This window comes from Gorilla gorilla, chromosome 4 (genome assembly GCF_029281585.2).
Source record: "Gorilla gorilla gorilla isolate KB3781 chromosome 4, NHGRI_mGorGor1-v2.1_pri, whole genome shotgun sequence".
Taxonomy (NCBI): Eukaryota; Metazoa; Chordata; class Mammalia; order Primates; family Hominidae; genus Gorilla; species Gorilla gorilla.
In genome coordinates this window covers 126,639,155-126,656,542 of record NC_073228.2, presented here as the reverse complement: position 1 = coordinate 126,656,542, position 17,388 = coordinate 126,639,155, and the positions used below count along the sequence as shown (strand labels likewise).

Here is a 17,388-nt window from a genome sequence, read left to right as displayed (position 1 = left end):
AAATACAACATTAGGCTGGGCGCAGTGGCTCATGCCTATAATCCCAGCACTTTGGGAGGCCAAGGCAGGCGTACCACTTGAGGTCAAGAGTTCAAGACCAGCCTGGCCAATGTGGTGAAACCCCATCTCTACTAAAAATACAAAAATTAGCCGGGTGTGGTGGCAGGCGCCGGTAATCCCAGCTACCCAGGAGGCTGAGGCAGGAGAATCTTTGGAACCCGGGAGGCAGAGGTGCAGTGAACTGATACTGCGCCACTACACTCCAGCCTGGGCGACAGGGCAAGACTCCATCTCAAAAAAAAAAGTAGCCAGGCATGGTGGCGCATGTCTGTAATCCCAGCTATTCAGGAGGCTGAGGCAAGAGAATTGCTTGAACCCGGGAGGCGGAGGTTGTGGTGAGCCAAGATCATGCCATCGCACTCTAGCCTGGGCTACAAGAACGAAACTCCTCTCAAAAAAAAAAAAAAAAAAAAAAAAAAAAAAAAAAAAAAAAAAAATTGAAATAGCCTATAGTGCATCTACCTAAAAATATTGCAGAGTGGCTCCAATATCTATTAATGATAAAAACTTTCAGTAAACTAGTAATAGAGGATATCCTGATAAAGAATATCTACAAAAAGCCTACAACTAACATCATACTTAATGGTGAGAAATTTGAAGCTTTCCCAGTAAGATGAGGAACAAGACAAGGTTGTCCCCTTTTACCACTTCTTTTCAACATCATACTGAAAGTTCTAGCTGCATGCAAAAAGACAAGAAAAGGAAGTAAAAGGCAGAAAGAGTGGGAAGAAGAAACAACTGCTTTTCTTGGTAGGTGACCCAATTCAGAAATCCAGATATTTTCCCAAAGTCCTACTTCTCTCTTACCACCCACATCTTCCATAACTAGCCAATTCCCCTATCTTCTACCCTTTCTCTCACTTATACATATTTCTGCTGCGACAACCCAAAACCATTTTTTTCTGCCCAACCAAAGTGAACTGTCTTACTATCTTCCTCCCCCACTTCTGACATTAGGTTATAAATGACTGTGGCTTCCATCTTGGTTGGTCTTGTGCTTACCCTTTCTCTTTGACCACTCATTGGGAAAAATGGGTTGTCAGATGCTGAGCAGTCTATAGAGAGGTCACGTGGCAAGGATATGAAGGTTCCTCTTAATGGCCATGAGAGTGAGCTTAGAAGTGGATCCTCCTCGGCCAGGCACGGTGGCTCACGCCTGTAATCTCAGCACTTTGGGAGGCTGAGGTGGGTGGATCACCTGAGGTCAGGAGTTCGAGACCAGCCTGGCCAACATGGAGAAACACCGTCTCTATTAAATATACAAAAAAATTAGCCAGGCATAGTGGTGCATACCTGTAGTCCCAGCTACTTGGGAGGCTGAGGCAGGAGGACAGCTTGAACCCAGGAGGCGGAGGTTGCAGTGAGCTGAGATCACACCACTGCACTCCAACCTGGGCAACAGAGTAAGACTCTTTGAGAAAACAAAAAAGTGGATCCTCCTCAGCTGTCAGATGACTGCAGCACTGGCTGAAATCCTGACTACAATTGTATGAGAGACCTTGGATGAGAATACCTAGCTAGCTAAGCTGCTCCTGGATTTCCAACCCTTAAAAACTGTGATATAATGTTTATTACTTTAAGTTGCTAATGTGTTACACAGCAACAGATAACTCATACAAGTGGTAAGCCAACTAGAGCCTCTCTCTCTGATTATAACTAAAGCCTATAGATAAAATTAAAAAGGTACTTGAGGAATCTAAAAAGTAAACAAATTCTGACAGATCATAAAAGGTAGAGAGTCTATTCCTTTCCTCTTTTCTCTAATAGTTTTGTCCTGAAAGTGGGCCTCAGTCACAGACCTGTGCAATGGTATAGAGACAGAGACAGCTAAACTCTGGTAGAAATCTCATCTTTATGGCCAGATGAATCAGACAAAGGGGTCATATGAGCTAAGGAGTATGTGTATATGAATAAATCCCTGTTTTTCTCCCCCTCTTTTCTCTTGCAGATTTGCTGAAAGCAAGTCCCAGGCATGGAGCTGCACTACAGGAGCTACAGCACAGGTAGATAAAACGCCAAAAGAAACCTCATCTTTCGGGCTAGAGGAAGTGTGTGTGTGTGTGTGTGTGTGTGTGTGTGTGTGTATGTCTGTGTGTGTGTGTGGTGGGGAAGGTGGGGCGGTCTTGTAAACTGAAGAATGTGGGGAAAATCCCAGAGAAAAAACTGGAGAAGGGGATCCCCTAATTCTGTGAATGAATGTGTGCAAATCTCAGGGTCAAACCTGAGCAGCACATGTGTAGCCAAACAGCACAGCAATTCTCACAGACTGGAAAACTCAATTGATACTTAGGTCACTGTCAAAGTCCCAGACTAAGACCTGAGTGGTGCCTGCATGAGACAGACCTGAAGAGGCAAAAGCTTTGAAAACTGAACTGAGATTAGAACCACTGCCCACAGAAGGCAAAACAGAAATTTGGAATCTGAACCTAAGCAAATTGATTGCCTGACCAAACAAAAAAATAAACAAAAAATCCCAATAGTCTCCAGAGGATTATAACAGGATGCAGAGCCTATACAATATAACATTTGGGATGTTTAAGATATAGTCCAAAATTATTTGTCATAAAGAGTCCAAAAAATGTGACGAAATAAGAGAAAAGACAATCAACAGATGTCAACCTAGAAATAACCCAGATGTTGAATGCATTATTTTTTAAAACTTTTAAAAGCATTTCTAACTATGTTGTATGAAGTAAAGGTAAACATATTTGAAGTGAATGAAATGACAGCTCTCAGCAAAGAAACAGAAGCTGCTGCAAAAAAAGAAAGCTGCTACAAAAAGAAGAAAGAAAACAAAATGTTAGAACTGAAAAAAAAAATTACCTGAAACAAAAAATTCACATAAGCTCAATAACAGAATGAGCTGTTACCGAAGAGAATAATGGGTTGTTATTGTTATTGAAGAGCAAAGTGTTAGTGCAACTGAAAATAAATCCATAGAAAATATCCGATCTGAATAACAAAGATAACTTCTCCTGAGAAAAGAAGTTGAAAAAATGAACAAAGCCTCAAGGACCTATGGGACAATACCAAAATGTTCCAGAAGGAAGGATGAAAGATTGCTGCAGAAGTATTTAAAGAAACAGTAGCTGAAATTTCCCGAATTTGGTGAACAACATAAATTTACAGATTCAAGAAGCCTGGCAAACCTCATTGAGGCTAAAATCAAAGAATACTATGCCTACACACATTAGATTCAAACTGCTGAAAATGGAAGCTATAGGGAAAAAATATAAGCAGCTAGAGAAAAACAACATATTTTTACAGGGGAATACCAATTCAAACAACTGTGGATTTCTCATCAGAAATCACAAAGGCTACAAAACAGTGGAATAACACTCTCAAAGTGTTGAAAGACCTATTGATGCAGAAACCTATGAACAGTGAAAATACCCTCCAGGATTGAAAGTGAAATAAAGTTTTCAGATGAAGTACAAATTACGAATATTCATCACCAACAGATCTGCTCAAAAAGAAATGCTGAAGGAAATTCTTTATGCTAAAAAGAAAAATTACAAGAGCAAACCTTGAGTAAAGGAAAAGCAACAAAAATGGTAAATATCTGAATAAATAAAACAGATTATTTTTTCCTCTTAAGTTCTTTAAAATAGACATGACTGTTGAAGTAAAGATTATAATACAATATACAGCTATAATACATGTAAACTATTTGCAACATATAATGTATTCTTATCATAACTGAAAGTTCATATTGCTAATACCTTGGGTACTCATAGTTTTAACACCAGAAACAAAGAAAGAAAAACAAACATGTTTATATAACAAAAACAATCTTTTCACCTCATAGTCCAGAGCCCAAGAGTGGACTGCACAATGGGAATGATGTGGGCAGTGGGCAACTCAAGTAGAGGCTGCTGGGGAGCAGTCATATCACTATGGAGAGGCTATGAGGAATCCACTTCCTTCAAGTGTCCAACCATCAGCAGCTTGGAGTGCCCTGCTCAACTGCCAGGGAGCTATCACTCTTTTTCTTTCTTTTTTTTTTGGGGGGGGGGACAGAGCAAGACTGCACAGAGCAGGCTGGTGTGCAGTGGTGCAATCTTGGCTCACTGCAACCTCTGCCTCTCAGCTGCAAGCAATTCTCCTACCTCAGCCTCCCAAATAGCTGGAACTACAGGCATGCACCACCATGTCTAGCTAATTTTTTTATTTTTTGTAGAGACAGGGCTTCACCATGTTGGCTAGGCTGGTCTCGAACTCCTGACCTCAAGTGATCCACCTGCTTTGGCCTCCCGAAGTGCTAGGATTACAGGCGTGAGCCACCACACCCAGCCAAGGGAGCTGTCACTCTTTAAAGGTTGCAAAAACCTACTTATCTTTGTCCTGCCTCTCCATGCCTCTTCCAGGTTCCTACTGAATGAGAAAAGAGCTATTTTCTAGTGGATGGAAAGGAGTGTGGACAGTGACTGCCAAATGAGAAAGTGATGGTGGAAAAGAATACTGATGGCTTCTCTGCCTGTGACACAGGTTCTTCATGATCAGAACTACAGTTGTCCAAGATATACAACTGAGTAGACATCTGTATTCTTAATAAATGAATATTCCTTTATTCCCCCACACCATCACCTGATAGTATGCAGGATAAAAAATTTTAAGATTTTTTTGCTAGTATCTCTTCAATTAAAAAGTGGCACTTTGGATTCCAAACAAGATCAACAAGGACCACTAAAGCCTCCCTCCCCCACAGACTGACACTAAAAATTCTGGATAGAATACAAAAAGCAACAATATAAAAGTAAAAAATAGCAGGCCGACTAAGGAGGGAGCCAAAATGTAAAAAATGGCCCATCCTTACAAGGATCCATCTTGCCATTTTTTTTGTGTGTATTCTGTCTTAACTTTTCCTGAGGATGGTGCCAACTGCAAAACTATGCTATTGGTGTGCGCAGCAATGACTTCCAAGCGTAAAGGAGGGAAGGTAAACGAACCTATGTGGTTGTAAAGCTTGGCATTTTACGTGAAGTATAATATTAACTCAGGTATGTATATTTTAAGCTGCAGAGCAACCACTAAAATATATATTTAAATATAATGATATTAAACAAATACCTAGTAGATAAAATGAAATACTAATAAACATAAAGTAATACACAAGAAAGGAGAAAAGGAAAAAAACTGAAGAGAAAAACAGTAAGCAAATAAAACGGCAGATCTAATCTAGCCACATCAATAATTAAATAAATGGCCTAAATATACCCATTAGGAAACAGAGATGGCTAGACTGGATATAAAAATAACTACACACATGTTGCCTTAAAAAAACCTGCTTTAAAGACATATTAAATTAGTTAAAAGTAAAACAATAAAAAAGATATGTCATGCAGACAATCTACAAGAAAGCTGTTGTGCTAAACATCAGAGGGTGTAAACTTCAGAATAAGAAATATTACCATCAATAAAAAGGGACATTATATGATAAAAGGGTCAATTTACCAAGAAGACAAAACAATCCTAAGCATCTATGTAACAAAATAGCTTCAAAATACATAAAGGAAAAACTAAGTGAACTAAAACAAGAAATAAAAATTAAAAATATACAATTATCTTGGAGACTTCAACACTTTTCTCTCAGTAATTGATAAAACAAGTAAATAGGTAACAGGGAAAGACAGAAAAATATCAACCAACTTGACCTAACATTTATACGACACTCCACCCAACAAAACAGACTATATATACATTCTTTTCAAAAGTGCACACAGAACACTTACCATAATAGAACATGTTCTGGGCCATAAAACAAACTTTAACAAATTTAAAAAATGAAAAGCATAAAACATTCTCTTACCATCACCAAATGAAACCAGAAATCAGTAATAGCTATCTGAAATATCCTCAAATTTTGGAAATTAAATAATGTACTTCTAAATAACTCATAGATCAAATAAGAGGTCACAAGAGAAACTAGAAATTATTTTATATTGAATGAAAACAAAACCACATTTATCAAAATTTGTGGAATGCAGCCAAAGTCGTGCTTAGAGAGAAATACATAGCTAAACAGCAAGAGTAGGGAAAAAAGTCTCAAATCAATGATCCAAGCTTCTACTTTAATAAGAAACTAGAAAACCAGGCTCGGTGCAGTGGCTCACACTTGTAATTCCAGCATTTTGGGAGGCCAAGGTAAGTGGCTCACTTGGGGCCAGGAGTTCGAGAGCAGCCTGGGCAACATAGTGTGACTCCCTGTCTCTACAAAAAAAAATAAAAATAAAAATAAAAACTAAAATTAACAACAACAAAAAAACTAGAAGAGCAAATTAAACACAAAGCAAGCAGAAGAAAGAAAACAGAGCAGAAATCAATGAAATTCACAACAGAAACAACAGGAGGAAAAAAATCAATGAAAGCAAAAGGTAATTGTTTGAGAAGATCCTAAGAGGATATCAAACCTCTACCAAATCAAAATACATAAATAAACAGAAGATGTAAATTACCAGTATCAGGAAAAAAAAGAAAAGTTTACCATCCACAGACTCCACAAACATGTTAACAGGATGATAAGTACTACAAAAAACAGTATGCCCATAAATTTCACAACTGAGACTGAATGGATAAATTCCTTAAAAGATACATACTTCCAAAGTTCACCATGAAGCAGTCCTGTATTTTAAAAATTGAATTTGTTGTTAAAAGCCTTCCAACAAACAAAACTACAATTCAGATGACTTCATTAGTAAATTCCATCAACATTTAGGGAAGACGTAAGACTAATTCCACACAACCTCTTCAAGAATATGAAATAAGAGGAAACACTCGCCAAATCACTTAATGAAGCTAGCATTTCTCATATGAAAACCAAAGATACATGAAAAAGAAAACACAAATATCTGTCGTGAACATAGACACAAAAGGCTAAACAAAATCTAGCAAATTGCATCCAGCAATATATAAAAAGGATAAATACATTATGACTGTGTGGGGTTTATCCCAAGAATGCAATGCTGATTCAACCTTTTTGAATCAGTTTGAAAATCATTCTGAGGGTGGGGCTTAAAAAAAAAGAAAAAAAAAATCAATATAATCTAACTTATCAATAAACTAAAGAAGAAAACTATATGATTATCATAATGAATGCAGAAAAAGCATTTGTCAAAATTAACATCCGTTCATGGATAAAAACTCAGAAAACTAGAAACAGAGGAGAACTTCTTTCATTTGATTAAGCTCATTAAAAAAAACAAAAAACCTTACAGATAACATCTTATATCCTGAGATCATGAAAAAGGAAAGAATATTCACTATCACCACTTTTATTCAATATTATACTGGTGGTCCTACCCAGCCATTAGGACAAGAGAGAAAAAAAAAAGGTATAAAGACTGAGAGAAGGAAATAAAACTCCAATCACAAACAATATGATTATCTACACAGAAAATCATCGGACTCTACAAAAACCTACTAAACCTAGTAAGTGTTTAGAACAGTTGCTATCATACAGGGTCAACATGAAACCAAAGGGGAAATATAAAAAGTAATAAAAGAAATAAAAGCACTAAAAACTATGAAATACTCAGCATACAGATCTAGCACATAACAAAATATGTGCTAGATCTGTATGCTGAAAGCTACAAACATTAGTGAAAGAAAATCAAGTAAGCTCTAACTAAATAAATAGAGAGATTATGCTTATAGCTTGAAGGCTCAATATTGTTAATGGGTTAATTCTCCTGAAACTAATTTCTGAATTCAACACAATCTCAATTAAAATCTCAGCAGGATTTTTCAGTAGAAATCAACAAATTGATTCTAAAATTATAAGAAAAAGCAAAAGAACTAGAATAGCCAAGGCAATTTTTAAAATAACAAAGTTAGAGGAGTCATTCGACTTGATTTCAAGATTCAGATTAAATAATCAAGACAGTCTAGACTGGGAAAGGATTCTCAATAGATCAATGAAACAAAACAGAAATAGGTCAACCCACATATATATGGTCAGTTCATTTCTGAAAAAGACAGCCCAATAAAGAAAGGCTAGACTTTCAACAAATGGTGCTGGAATAATTAAGTATCTGTATTTTAAAAAAAGAATGTCAACCCATATCTCACACAAAAATTAACTCAACATGAATCCTAAATGTACAACGTAAAATTCCAAATTCTTTTGGAAGAAACTATAAGCAAAATCTTTGTGACCACGGGTTAAAGTTAGCAAAGGATTTCATATATGTGACATCTAAAATACTATCAATAAAAAAAGAAAAGATAGCTTTCCTTTAAATGTTAATGTTAAACATCTGCTCTGAGAAAGATACAGTTAATCAAACAAAAAAAACAAGTCACTGGGCAGGCACGGTGGCTCACGCCTATAATCCCAGCAGTCTGGGAGGCCGAGATGGGTGGATCACGAGGTCAAGAGATCGAGACCATCCTGGCTAACATTATGAAATCTTGTCTCTGCTAAAAATACAAAAAAAAAAATTAGCTGGGCATGGTGGCATGTGTGTGTAGTCCCAGCTATTCAGGAGGTTGAGGCAGGAGAATCGCTTGAACTGGGGAGGTGGGGGTTGCAGTGAGCCAAGATGACGCCACTGCACTCCAACCTAGTGACAGAGCGAGACTCCATCTCAACAAAAACAAAAAACAAAAACAAAGAAACAAAACAAAAAACACAAGTCACCGACTGGGAAAAAAATATTCAGAACATAAATAATTCTCAAAATTCAATATTTTAAATGAGCAAAACAGGTCAGGTGCAATAGCTCACGCCTGTAATCCCAACACTTTGGGAGGCCAAGGCAGGTAGATCACTTCAGGTCAGGAGTTCAAGACCAGCCTGGCTAACATGGCGAAACCCTATCTCTACTAAAAATACAAAAATTAGCTGGGCATGGTGGTGGGCACCTGTAATCCCAGCTACTAGGGAGGCTGAGGCAGGAGAATCGCTTGAACTGGGGAGGTGGAGGCTGCAGTGAGCAGAGATTGCGCCAACTGCTCTCTAGCCTGGGCAGCAGAGTGAGACTCCATCCCAAATAAAATAAAATAGGCCGGGCGTGGTGGCTCACGCCTGTAATCTCAGCACTTTGGGAGGCTGAGAAGGGCGAATTGCCTGAGGTTAGGAGTTCGAGACCAACCTGGATAACATGGTGAAACCTTGTCTCTACCAAAAATACAAAAATTAGCTGGGCATGGGGGTGGGTGCCTGTAATCCTAGCTATTCAGAAGGCTGAGGCAGGAGAATCTTTTGAACCCGGGAGGTGGAGGTTGCAGTGAACCGAGATCACACCACCGCACTCCAAGCCTGGGCAACAGAGCAAGACTCTGTCTCAAATAAAATAAAATAAAAAAATAAGCAAAAGATGTAAAAGGACACATAACCAAAAAAGATAATATTCAGATGGTATGTACATAAAAAGATACTCAGCAACATTAGGCATTAGTGAATATATATTAAAGGCATGGGGTAACACTAAACACCTCTTAGAATGGCTAAAAATCAGTGTTGTGCTGGTAAATGTTTACCAATCAGATCTGCAGAGGAGAAGATCCAGATTTTTAGCTTTTGCTGATTTCTGTGGTAGAGTTGGGAAGACACGTACCTTCCATCATACAGACACAACAGACATAATTAATCTCAAGAGCATAGGTAATAGTGAAATGTAGTAAAGGAATTAGAAAGCAAGGAGCTTTATATATTTATTATTTTTACATATTTATAACATTAATAAAAATTTTATAAAATTATGTATAATCTTTACATAGGTATATATTTAATTTTAAATTCATTGCATTTAATTTTTAATAATGGCTGTTTATTAACTAGTTCATAAAATTCCTAAAAATGTAACATACAGTTCTTGCTAGCAAGACCAGACTTAAGCTCACCACTGCCTAAAATTAAAATTGATAATAACAAGTGCTGACAAGGATATGGAAAAACTGTCATTCTTAGTCATTATTGATGCAATGCAAAATGGTACAGCCACTTTGGAAAATAGTTTGGCAGTTTATTTAAAATTAAGCTTATATTTACCACACAACCCAGCTACCCTACTTTGTAGGTATGTACGCTGCAAAACTGAAAACTCATGCTCACACAAAAGCCTGTAAATACGTGTTTATATTGCTTTATTCATAAATACCCCAAACTGGAAACAAGTGAAATGTCCTTCAGCTGATCAACAAACTGTTACATACAAACAATGGAATACTAAATCAATAATAAACAAGTCATTAACAATTGATACATAGAACAAACTTAATGACTCTCAAATGCTTTATGTTAAGTTAAAGAAAGTCAAACTCTAAAAGTTTCATAATCTATGATTCCACCTATATGACATTCTAGAAAAGACAAAACTTTAGGCAGAAAACAGATCAGTGGTTGCCAGAGGCTGGGAAGAGGCTAAGAAAATCTCTTCAAGAAAAGCTGAGCATCCCTGTCACAAGCAACTTCATAAAATAACTTATTTTTATAGGATCTAAAAATAATTCATTCAAAACTCCTTAAATTTAATGGTTTCAAGAGAAAGTGGTCAACTTGAATCATGCTTCTTCATAAATCTCTTTCTAGTAATTTTCCATGCTTAATGCATTTAAATACCTGTTCACAAATTTTTCCCTCTGAAACATAGATAATTCATAATGAAATTTTCAAAAAATTCATACATTTAAAGTTGGAGGCCCAAGTATTAGAAAACAGAATTAAGAAAACAAGGCTGTGCGTGGTGGCTCAGGCCTGTAATCCCAGCACTCTGGGGGGCCGAGGTGGAGAGATCACGAGGTCAGGAGTTCGAGACCTGCTTGGTCAACATGGTGAAACCTCGTCTCCACTAAAAATACAAAAATTAGCCGGGCATGGTGGCGTGCACCTGTAATCCCAGCTACGTGGAAGGCTGAGGCAGGAGAATCGCTTGAACCTGGGAGGCAGAGGCTGCAGTGAGCTGAGGTTGCGCCACTGCACTCCAGCCTGGGACAGCGCAAGACTCTGTCTCAAAAAAAAAAAAAAAAAGAAAAGAAAAGAAAACAAGTTATATATACTTTTACAACCTGTTATGTTAGAACAGCAGATACTAAACTTGCTCTCAGTTCCTCTTTATCAAAAGTGTCTCCTGTCTTATTCTACTTTCTCTTGATAATTCTCAACCACTTTCAGGGCCTCAAAGATCATCTCTATGCAATCAAGTCACCCCAGTCTTCTATACTATTTCTATTTTAATTACACATATATCACCTGTTTCTGTACCTTGTGCAGATTTTTAATTACACATATATCACCTGGTATGGCAGGTATTTATTCACACGATTGTACTTATTATATTGACTTCTGTTGGTTCATACACTCCACTAGAGGAAGACTAGATTTCCACAAAGATCCCGGTTTAGTGTTTTCAATAAGTTTAAGATAGACTCCCAAAGCTACATCTCTAGCCCATCCAGCAGTCCTAGCTGCCTAATGCTATCTTCACTGATATAACACAACCTCAAGTGAAATAAACTTATTATTCCCTCCCCTAAGAATCATCTGAAGGGAGGCACTATAAGATTTCTGAATATTATCTTTTAATCTGTTATTACATAAGTTCTCTTTTCTCCTTTATTATTTGCACTTTCTTTTTTTTAGGCCTTTAACCTCAGACTGTTTAAAGTGCCTCCAACTTGAAACAACACAAACTGGGGCCTGTAAGGGGAGGGCGGGAGAGCATTAGGGAAAAGACCTAATGCATGCTGGGCTTAATACCTAGGTGATGGGTTGATAGGAGCAGCAAACCACCATGGCACACATTTACCTATTAACAAACCTGCAAATCCTGCACATGTATCCCAGAACTTGAAAAAAATAAAATAATTTTTTTAAAAAGTGCCTCCAACTCATCCCATTTTGGGAAACCAGTCTGGCAACTCTTCAAATGATTAAACATGGAGTTACCACATAACCCAGCAATTCCACTTGTACACGAATGTTAACGGCATTATTCACAATAGCTGAATACTCACGGTCATATTCATAACCACCTAAATGTCCATCAACAAATGATTAAACAAACTGCGGTACAGCCATACTATAGAATATTATTTGGTCATAAAAAGGAATGAAGTATTGATACGTGCTACAGACCTAGAAACCATTGTACTAAAGGAAAAAAGCCCGTCACAAAAGACCATGTATTATACGATTCATTCATATAAAGTCTAGAATAGGGAAATCTAGAGACAGAAAGTAGATTAGTGGTTGCTTAGAGTTGAGGGCAGAGGGGATGAGGGAATTAAGGCGTGGGATGATAGCTAAAGGGTACACGGTATCTTTCTGATGTGATGAAAACGCTCTAAAACTGAGGTGATGTTGGACATATCTGTGAGTACACTAGAAACCATTAAATTGCACATACTAAATGGGTAAATTATATGATATATAAATCATATCTCAACACAGATGTTTTTAAAAAAGAACCAGGTAGTTAATATAAATTCCTGACTTTTTTAAAATGTACTATCTACTACTCCATGCAAAACTGTATTTAAAGGTCAAGCACGATTAAGCTTAGGGTTGTACCATTTAAGGAATAAAACAGTATTCATAAGCAAGTTAAAGCCTTGCCTCTCAGGTACCATAAAAGAACAGGCTTTTGCCAGATTTTTTCCCTTCTCATTCCCTTCTCTGTCTCCATCCCTTTTTTGTTTCACAGTCACAACAGAAACATACAGTAGGAGTTTGAAATGTTTTATTTACTGATATAGCTTTATGTGGCTGTTATTAATTTTGAAAGGTGAGGAGTTTAATATTGGGTTAAAAAATATACACATAAGAAAAAAATTCTCAACATCACTAATCAAGGAAATGCAAATCAAAACCACAATAAGATATTATCTCACTGCAGTCAGAATAGCTATTAAAAAGTCAAAAAATAGGGCATGGTGGTGCACACCTGTAGTCCCAGCTCCTCAGGAGGCTGAGGCAGGAGAACTGCTTGAACCTGGGAGGTGGAGACTGCAGTGAGCCAAGATCAAACCACTGCACTCCACCCTGGGTGACAGAGCGAGACTCTGTCTCAAAAAAATAAAAATAAAAATAAAAATAAAAAGTCAAAAAATAACAAATGCTAGCAAAGATGTGGAGAAAGGAGTTATCTTATACACTGCTGCTGATGGGAACGTAATTAGTATAGCCATTATGGAAAACAGTATGGAGTTTACTCAGAAAACTGAAAATACAACTACCGTATGATTCAGCAATCCCACTACTGGGTAAATATCCAAAGGAAAGGAAATAAATATGTTGGAGATATCTGTGCCCCCATGTTTACTGCAGCACTATTCACAATAGCCAAGATTTGGAAGCAATCTAGATATCCACCAACAGATGAATGAATCAAGAGCATGTGGTATATATGCATGATGGAATACTATTCAACTATAAAAAGGAATGAAATCCTGTCATTTGCAACAACATGGATGAGCTTGGAGGACATTATGTTAAGTAAAATAAGCCAGGCACAGAAAGACAAATACTGCATGTTCTTACTCATATGTAAAAGTTAAAAAAGTTGATCCTACAGAAGTAGAAAGTAGACTAGTGATTACAAGAGTCTGGGAAGGGGACAATAGTCAAAAATGGGTTAACATACAAAATTACAGCCAAATAGGAGGAATAAATTCTAGTGTTCTAGAACACCATACATTGACTAAAATTAACAATTTATTGTATATTTTCAAAGGGCTAGATGAGCAGATTTTGAATGTTCCAACACAAAGAACTGATAAACGTTTGAGGTAATGGATAAGCTAATTATCCTGATTTGATCATTACACATTGTACACAGGTATTGAAACATCACACTGTACTCCATAAGTATGTACATTATGTGTCAATTAAAAATAATAAAAGTAAAAATATACACATAAGTGTACAGATATAGTAATGCATAGGCATTACAAGCTTAACAACTATGCCATTGAAGCTTTCTATAATTTGATTTTCACTTAAATTTCAATTGATCCCCCTGCAAATTAAATGCTCTTAAATGAAAAAGTTCCTATATGAATAATATAATAAACTCTGACTTACTTTAAGTTAAAAGACATTAATTTATATGTCTTACTTTCGATTTTATGGTTTAAGTAGTATATATTTTCTTAGGTAATAACTATTCAAGCCTGATGATCTATATCAGAATCACGTAGGGCCTTGCAACTCAATGTTGTCTATGGACCAGAAGCACTGATACCACGAAAGCGTGTTAAAAATGCAGAATATTGGGTTCTACCCAGTCCTACAGAATCCGAATTTGCACTTCAACAAGATCCCTATTTACAAAGATTGCAAAACACGGATCTAGAACACTTATTAAACATGAAGTTTCGACTGAGGCACAGGCATCTGCATTTTAAAGATGAATACTGTGGATACTCCAGCACACCACAGTTTGAGAAGCACTGTTTAAAAGAAAAGTGAAGTACTGAAAGAACATTCCTTTAAAGCAGTTTTGGTATACTAGGAAATATTGCTATATATCCTTCCCAAATTTAAAAAGAAAAAAAAAATCTGACTTTACAAATCTCATAGCCACACCACCTTCTGAAAATTAGTAACCTAAATGAGTACATTAAATAAGGTGCTGAGATGAACAATCAAAAACAATTGTGTTTACAACTTTTACAGTGCGTTAACCAAGATAAATTATTCATGATCAAACTTTGCAGACTTACTGAAAAAAGGCTGTAACACTCTGTTTTTTAAAAAGTTTTATTCACATGGGAAATACAGATTCTAGTTCTTTCTACTCAACTCTAAACGACCCCCAACAGAATGCTTAGCCTTCACAGTATTCTAGTTCACACTAGGGTCAATCAAGTTTGTTCTGATTCTCGCTGGTAGAAAAACTGTATCCTCCAAAAGGAATACAGGTCTTAGGATCCTGCAGACACTTTCAACACATGTACATGTTAAAGTAGCTGTATAGTAAGTAGAAAGGGCTAAAAGGATACTAATCCCCGAAAATATATTCTGCAAGATAATTTTTATTAATTTTAGGAGGTGCTGGTTTTAACTCAGGCAAACATTTACTATTAGCTTTGTGCAAAAGTAATTGCGGCTTTTGGCTATTAAAAGGGATGGCAAAAACCGCAATTACTTTTGCACAAACCTAATAAATACACATGTTCAAGATTTTGTGAGAGACACAAAGATGATCAGGAAACTAACGCTAAGCTGCAGAAAACCTATAACCTGAGGGGAGGTGGGGTTTGGGTGGGACACTGCACATGCAATTAGCAGAATGTGATCAGTGCTGAAAACGGTTTCCGGGTTTCCAGTTTCAGATAACTGAATTTCAGATAATGGATATTTTACAGTAATTTCCAGTTGATTTGGTGCAGAGTTAAACAAGCCAAGAAAGCTTATTGAAAGTACTTTAAAAGCAAGTATAGCCCACGGTAAACAATCCTCTGGGAAATTTCGTACATTTTAATTCACATACACACACTTAAAATTAGGCTGTGAGGTGTGGGTGCTCTCATCAAACGCAAAGCAATTCAAATGGAACTGGATATAAGGAGGGCCCAATACAGTTAAGTTTATAGAGGGTGCGTCCTTTGACAAAAACAGGAACACACAGCTTCAGAGATCGCTGATCAAGCGAGAAAAGAGGAAAAAGGAGTGGAGATCTGTTTCTACTTCTCCCTTGGTAACTTAGAAAACACACACACACACAACAGCAGTTTCCTGGACTAATCCTGCCTTCAGCTTTACATTTTATAAATACTGTGACCTTTTAAAAGTCTAGGAACTAAAGACAAACAAAAACAGGCAAATGCATTTACCTATTTAACAGTCCAAATCAGAAGCAGCTCCCTCAAGAGGAACCAGCAGTCCGTGAAGGGCCATTCCTGGGAAAGTGCACCCATTCGTTCCCCACAGACCCTCGGCCCCTCAGCGCTCACTTCATTGAGCTCCCCTGGCAGCGGCACACCCTCCCTCTGGAAAGGAAAAGCGAGCACCCCTTCAAAAGAGCTCGGTGGAGGTTTACTGGGATGCAGAGCAAGCCCTTCTCTGGCTTGAAGAGGAGGAGGTGCAAGAGACACCGAGAAAGGCCAGCTGAGCTGGGAAAGGGCCGCTGCAATGCTCGGTTCGGTTCTGGCCCCTCTGAGGATTAGGTCGGCACCCGCGGGCCGCAGGCTGCTCTCCTGAGGAGGCCCTGCGCTCAGCCCAAGCACATCCCTCTGACAGGCACCGGAGGTGGGGCTCGCGTCACAGGTGTCACCCCAAGACGGTCCTTGCAAACACGGGGGATGGGGAGGGACAAGTCGGGGCAGGGGAAAGGTGAGACGCGCGGCAGCGACGCAGCGCAGCACCCATAGCGACGCGGTCTCACCTCTAGGGTGGAGACAGTGCTGGTGAACAGGTCCTCCCCGTCCTCCAGATCCTCAAAGTCGGTGGGCTTCCCGTCCCCCAGCGGAGGAGGTTCCCTCTCGGCCGCCATCTTCGCTCACCCGAACGACTGCGCGAGCTGGGCCTCACGGACCCGTCACGTGAGCACGCACGGCTGGGCCCGCGCCGACCCGCCAGCTGCCCCGCCCCCGGCCGGCCTCTCAAGGCCCCGCCCAGCCGCGCTCGGCCCCGCCCCCGGCCTCTTGACGGCGCCCACCCGGAGTGCGCTGCGCTCGCCCCGCCCCTTTGTCCCACCTCCTCCCAGAAAGTCTGGGACGTGGCCCTCTTTTCGCCGCCGACTTGCTGACCCGACTTATGTGGCAGAATCTTGGACTTTATTACCACATCACCTTCTTGGCGGGACTAGGCTAAATAATTTCTGTTGGCACTACCAGTTTTTAAATCTTCTGTAGGAAGTGGTAGAGCCTGGGCACCAGTCTGTGGGCTTGGATTGCACGCAGGCTGAGGCGAGATGGAGTATTGGTGAGCGAGAGACACGTACTGTCTCTTAGATCTCTCTAGAACTGTCCAATAGAATTTTCTGACATGATGGAAATGTTCCCTATCTGTGCTGTCCAATACAGTAGCTACTGGCCACCTGTGACCCCTGAACACTTGAAATGTGGCCGGTGTGTGGAACTGAGTTTTAAAATTTTATTTAATTTTAATTAATTTAAATCTAATTAGCCACATGTGGCCAGTGGTTACCTATTTAGTGATTGCAGCTCTAGATAACGAAAGGACTCTGAATAATTTCTCGTCTGCGATTCACTCCAATTTTATCATGAGCCACATAATTTTTTTCTCAATAAGTCAAAAGGTCTAGAAAAATGATAGGAAAATCAATGGATGATTCTTAAGAGCACATAGTCACATTCCCTGGCCTGCAAATCCACCACCTTATGGAAAGTCTGGAGTCTGTCATGGGTCAGAAACTTCAACCT

At 38.6% G+C, this 17,388-nt stretch overlaps 1 protein-coding gene across 1 annotated transcript in view; it reads right to left on the bottom strand.

Annotated features, from left to right (window-relative positions):
• Nucleotides 1-16,620, bottom strand: part of SNX2 (sorting nexin 2) — a 54,770-nt gene extending 38,150 nt beyond the window's left edge. The window contains exon 1 of the mRNA XM_004042411.5: nucleotides 16,389-16,620. Coding sequence (XP_004042459.1) covers nucleotides 16,389-16,496 — 108 coding nt within the window. The 5' untranslated portion in view covers nucleotides 16,497-16,620. The remainder of the gene's footprint in view (nucleotides 1-16,388) is intronic.
• Nucleotides 16,621-17,388: the final 768 nt, after the last annotated feature.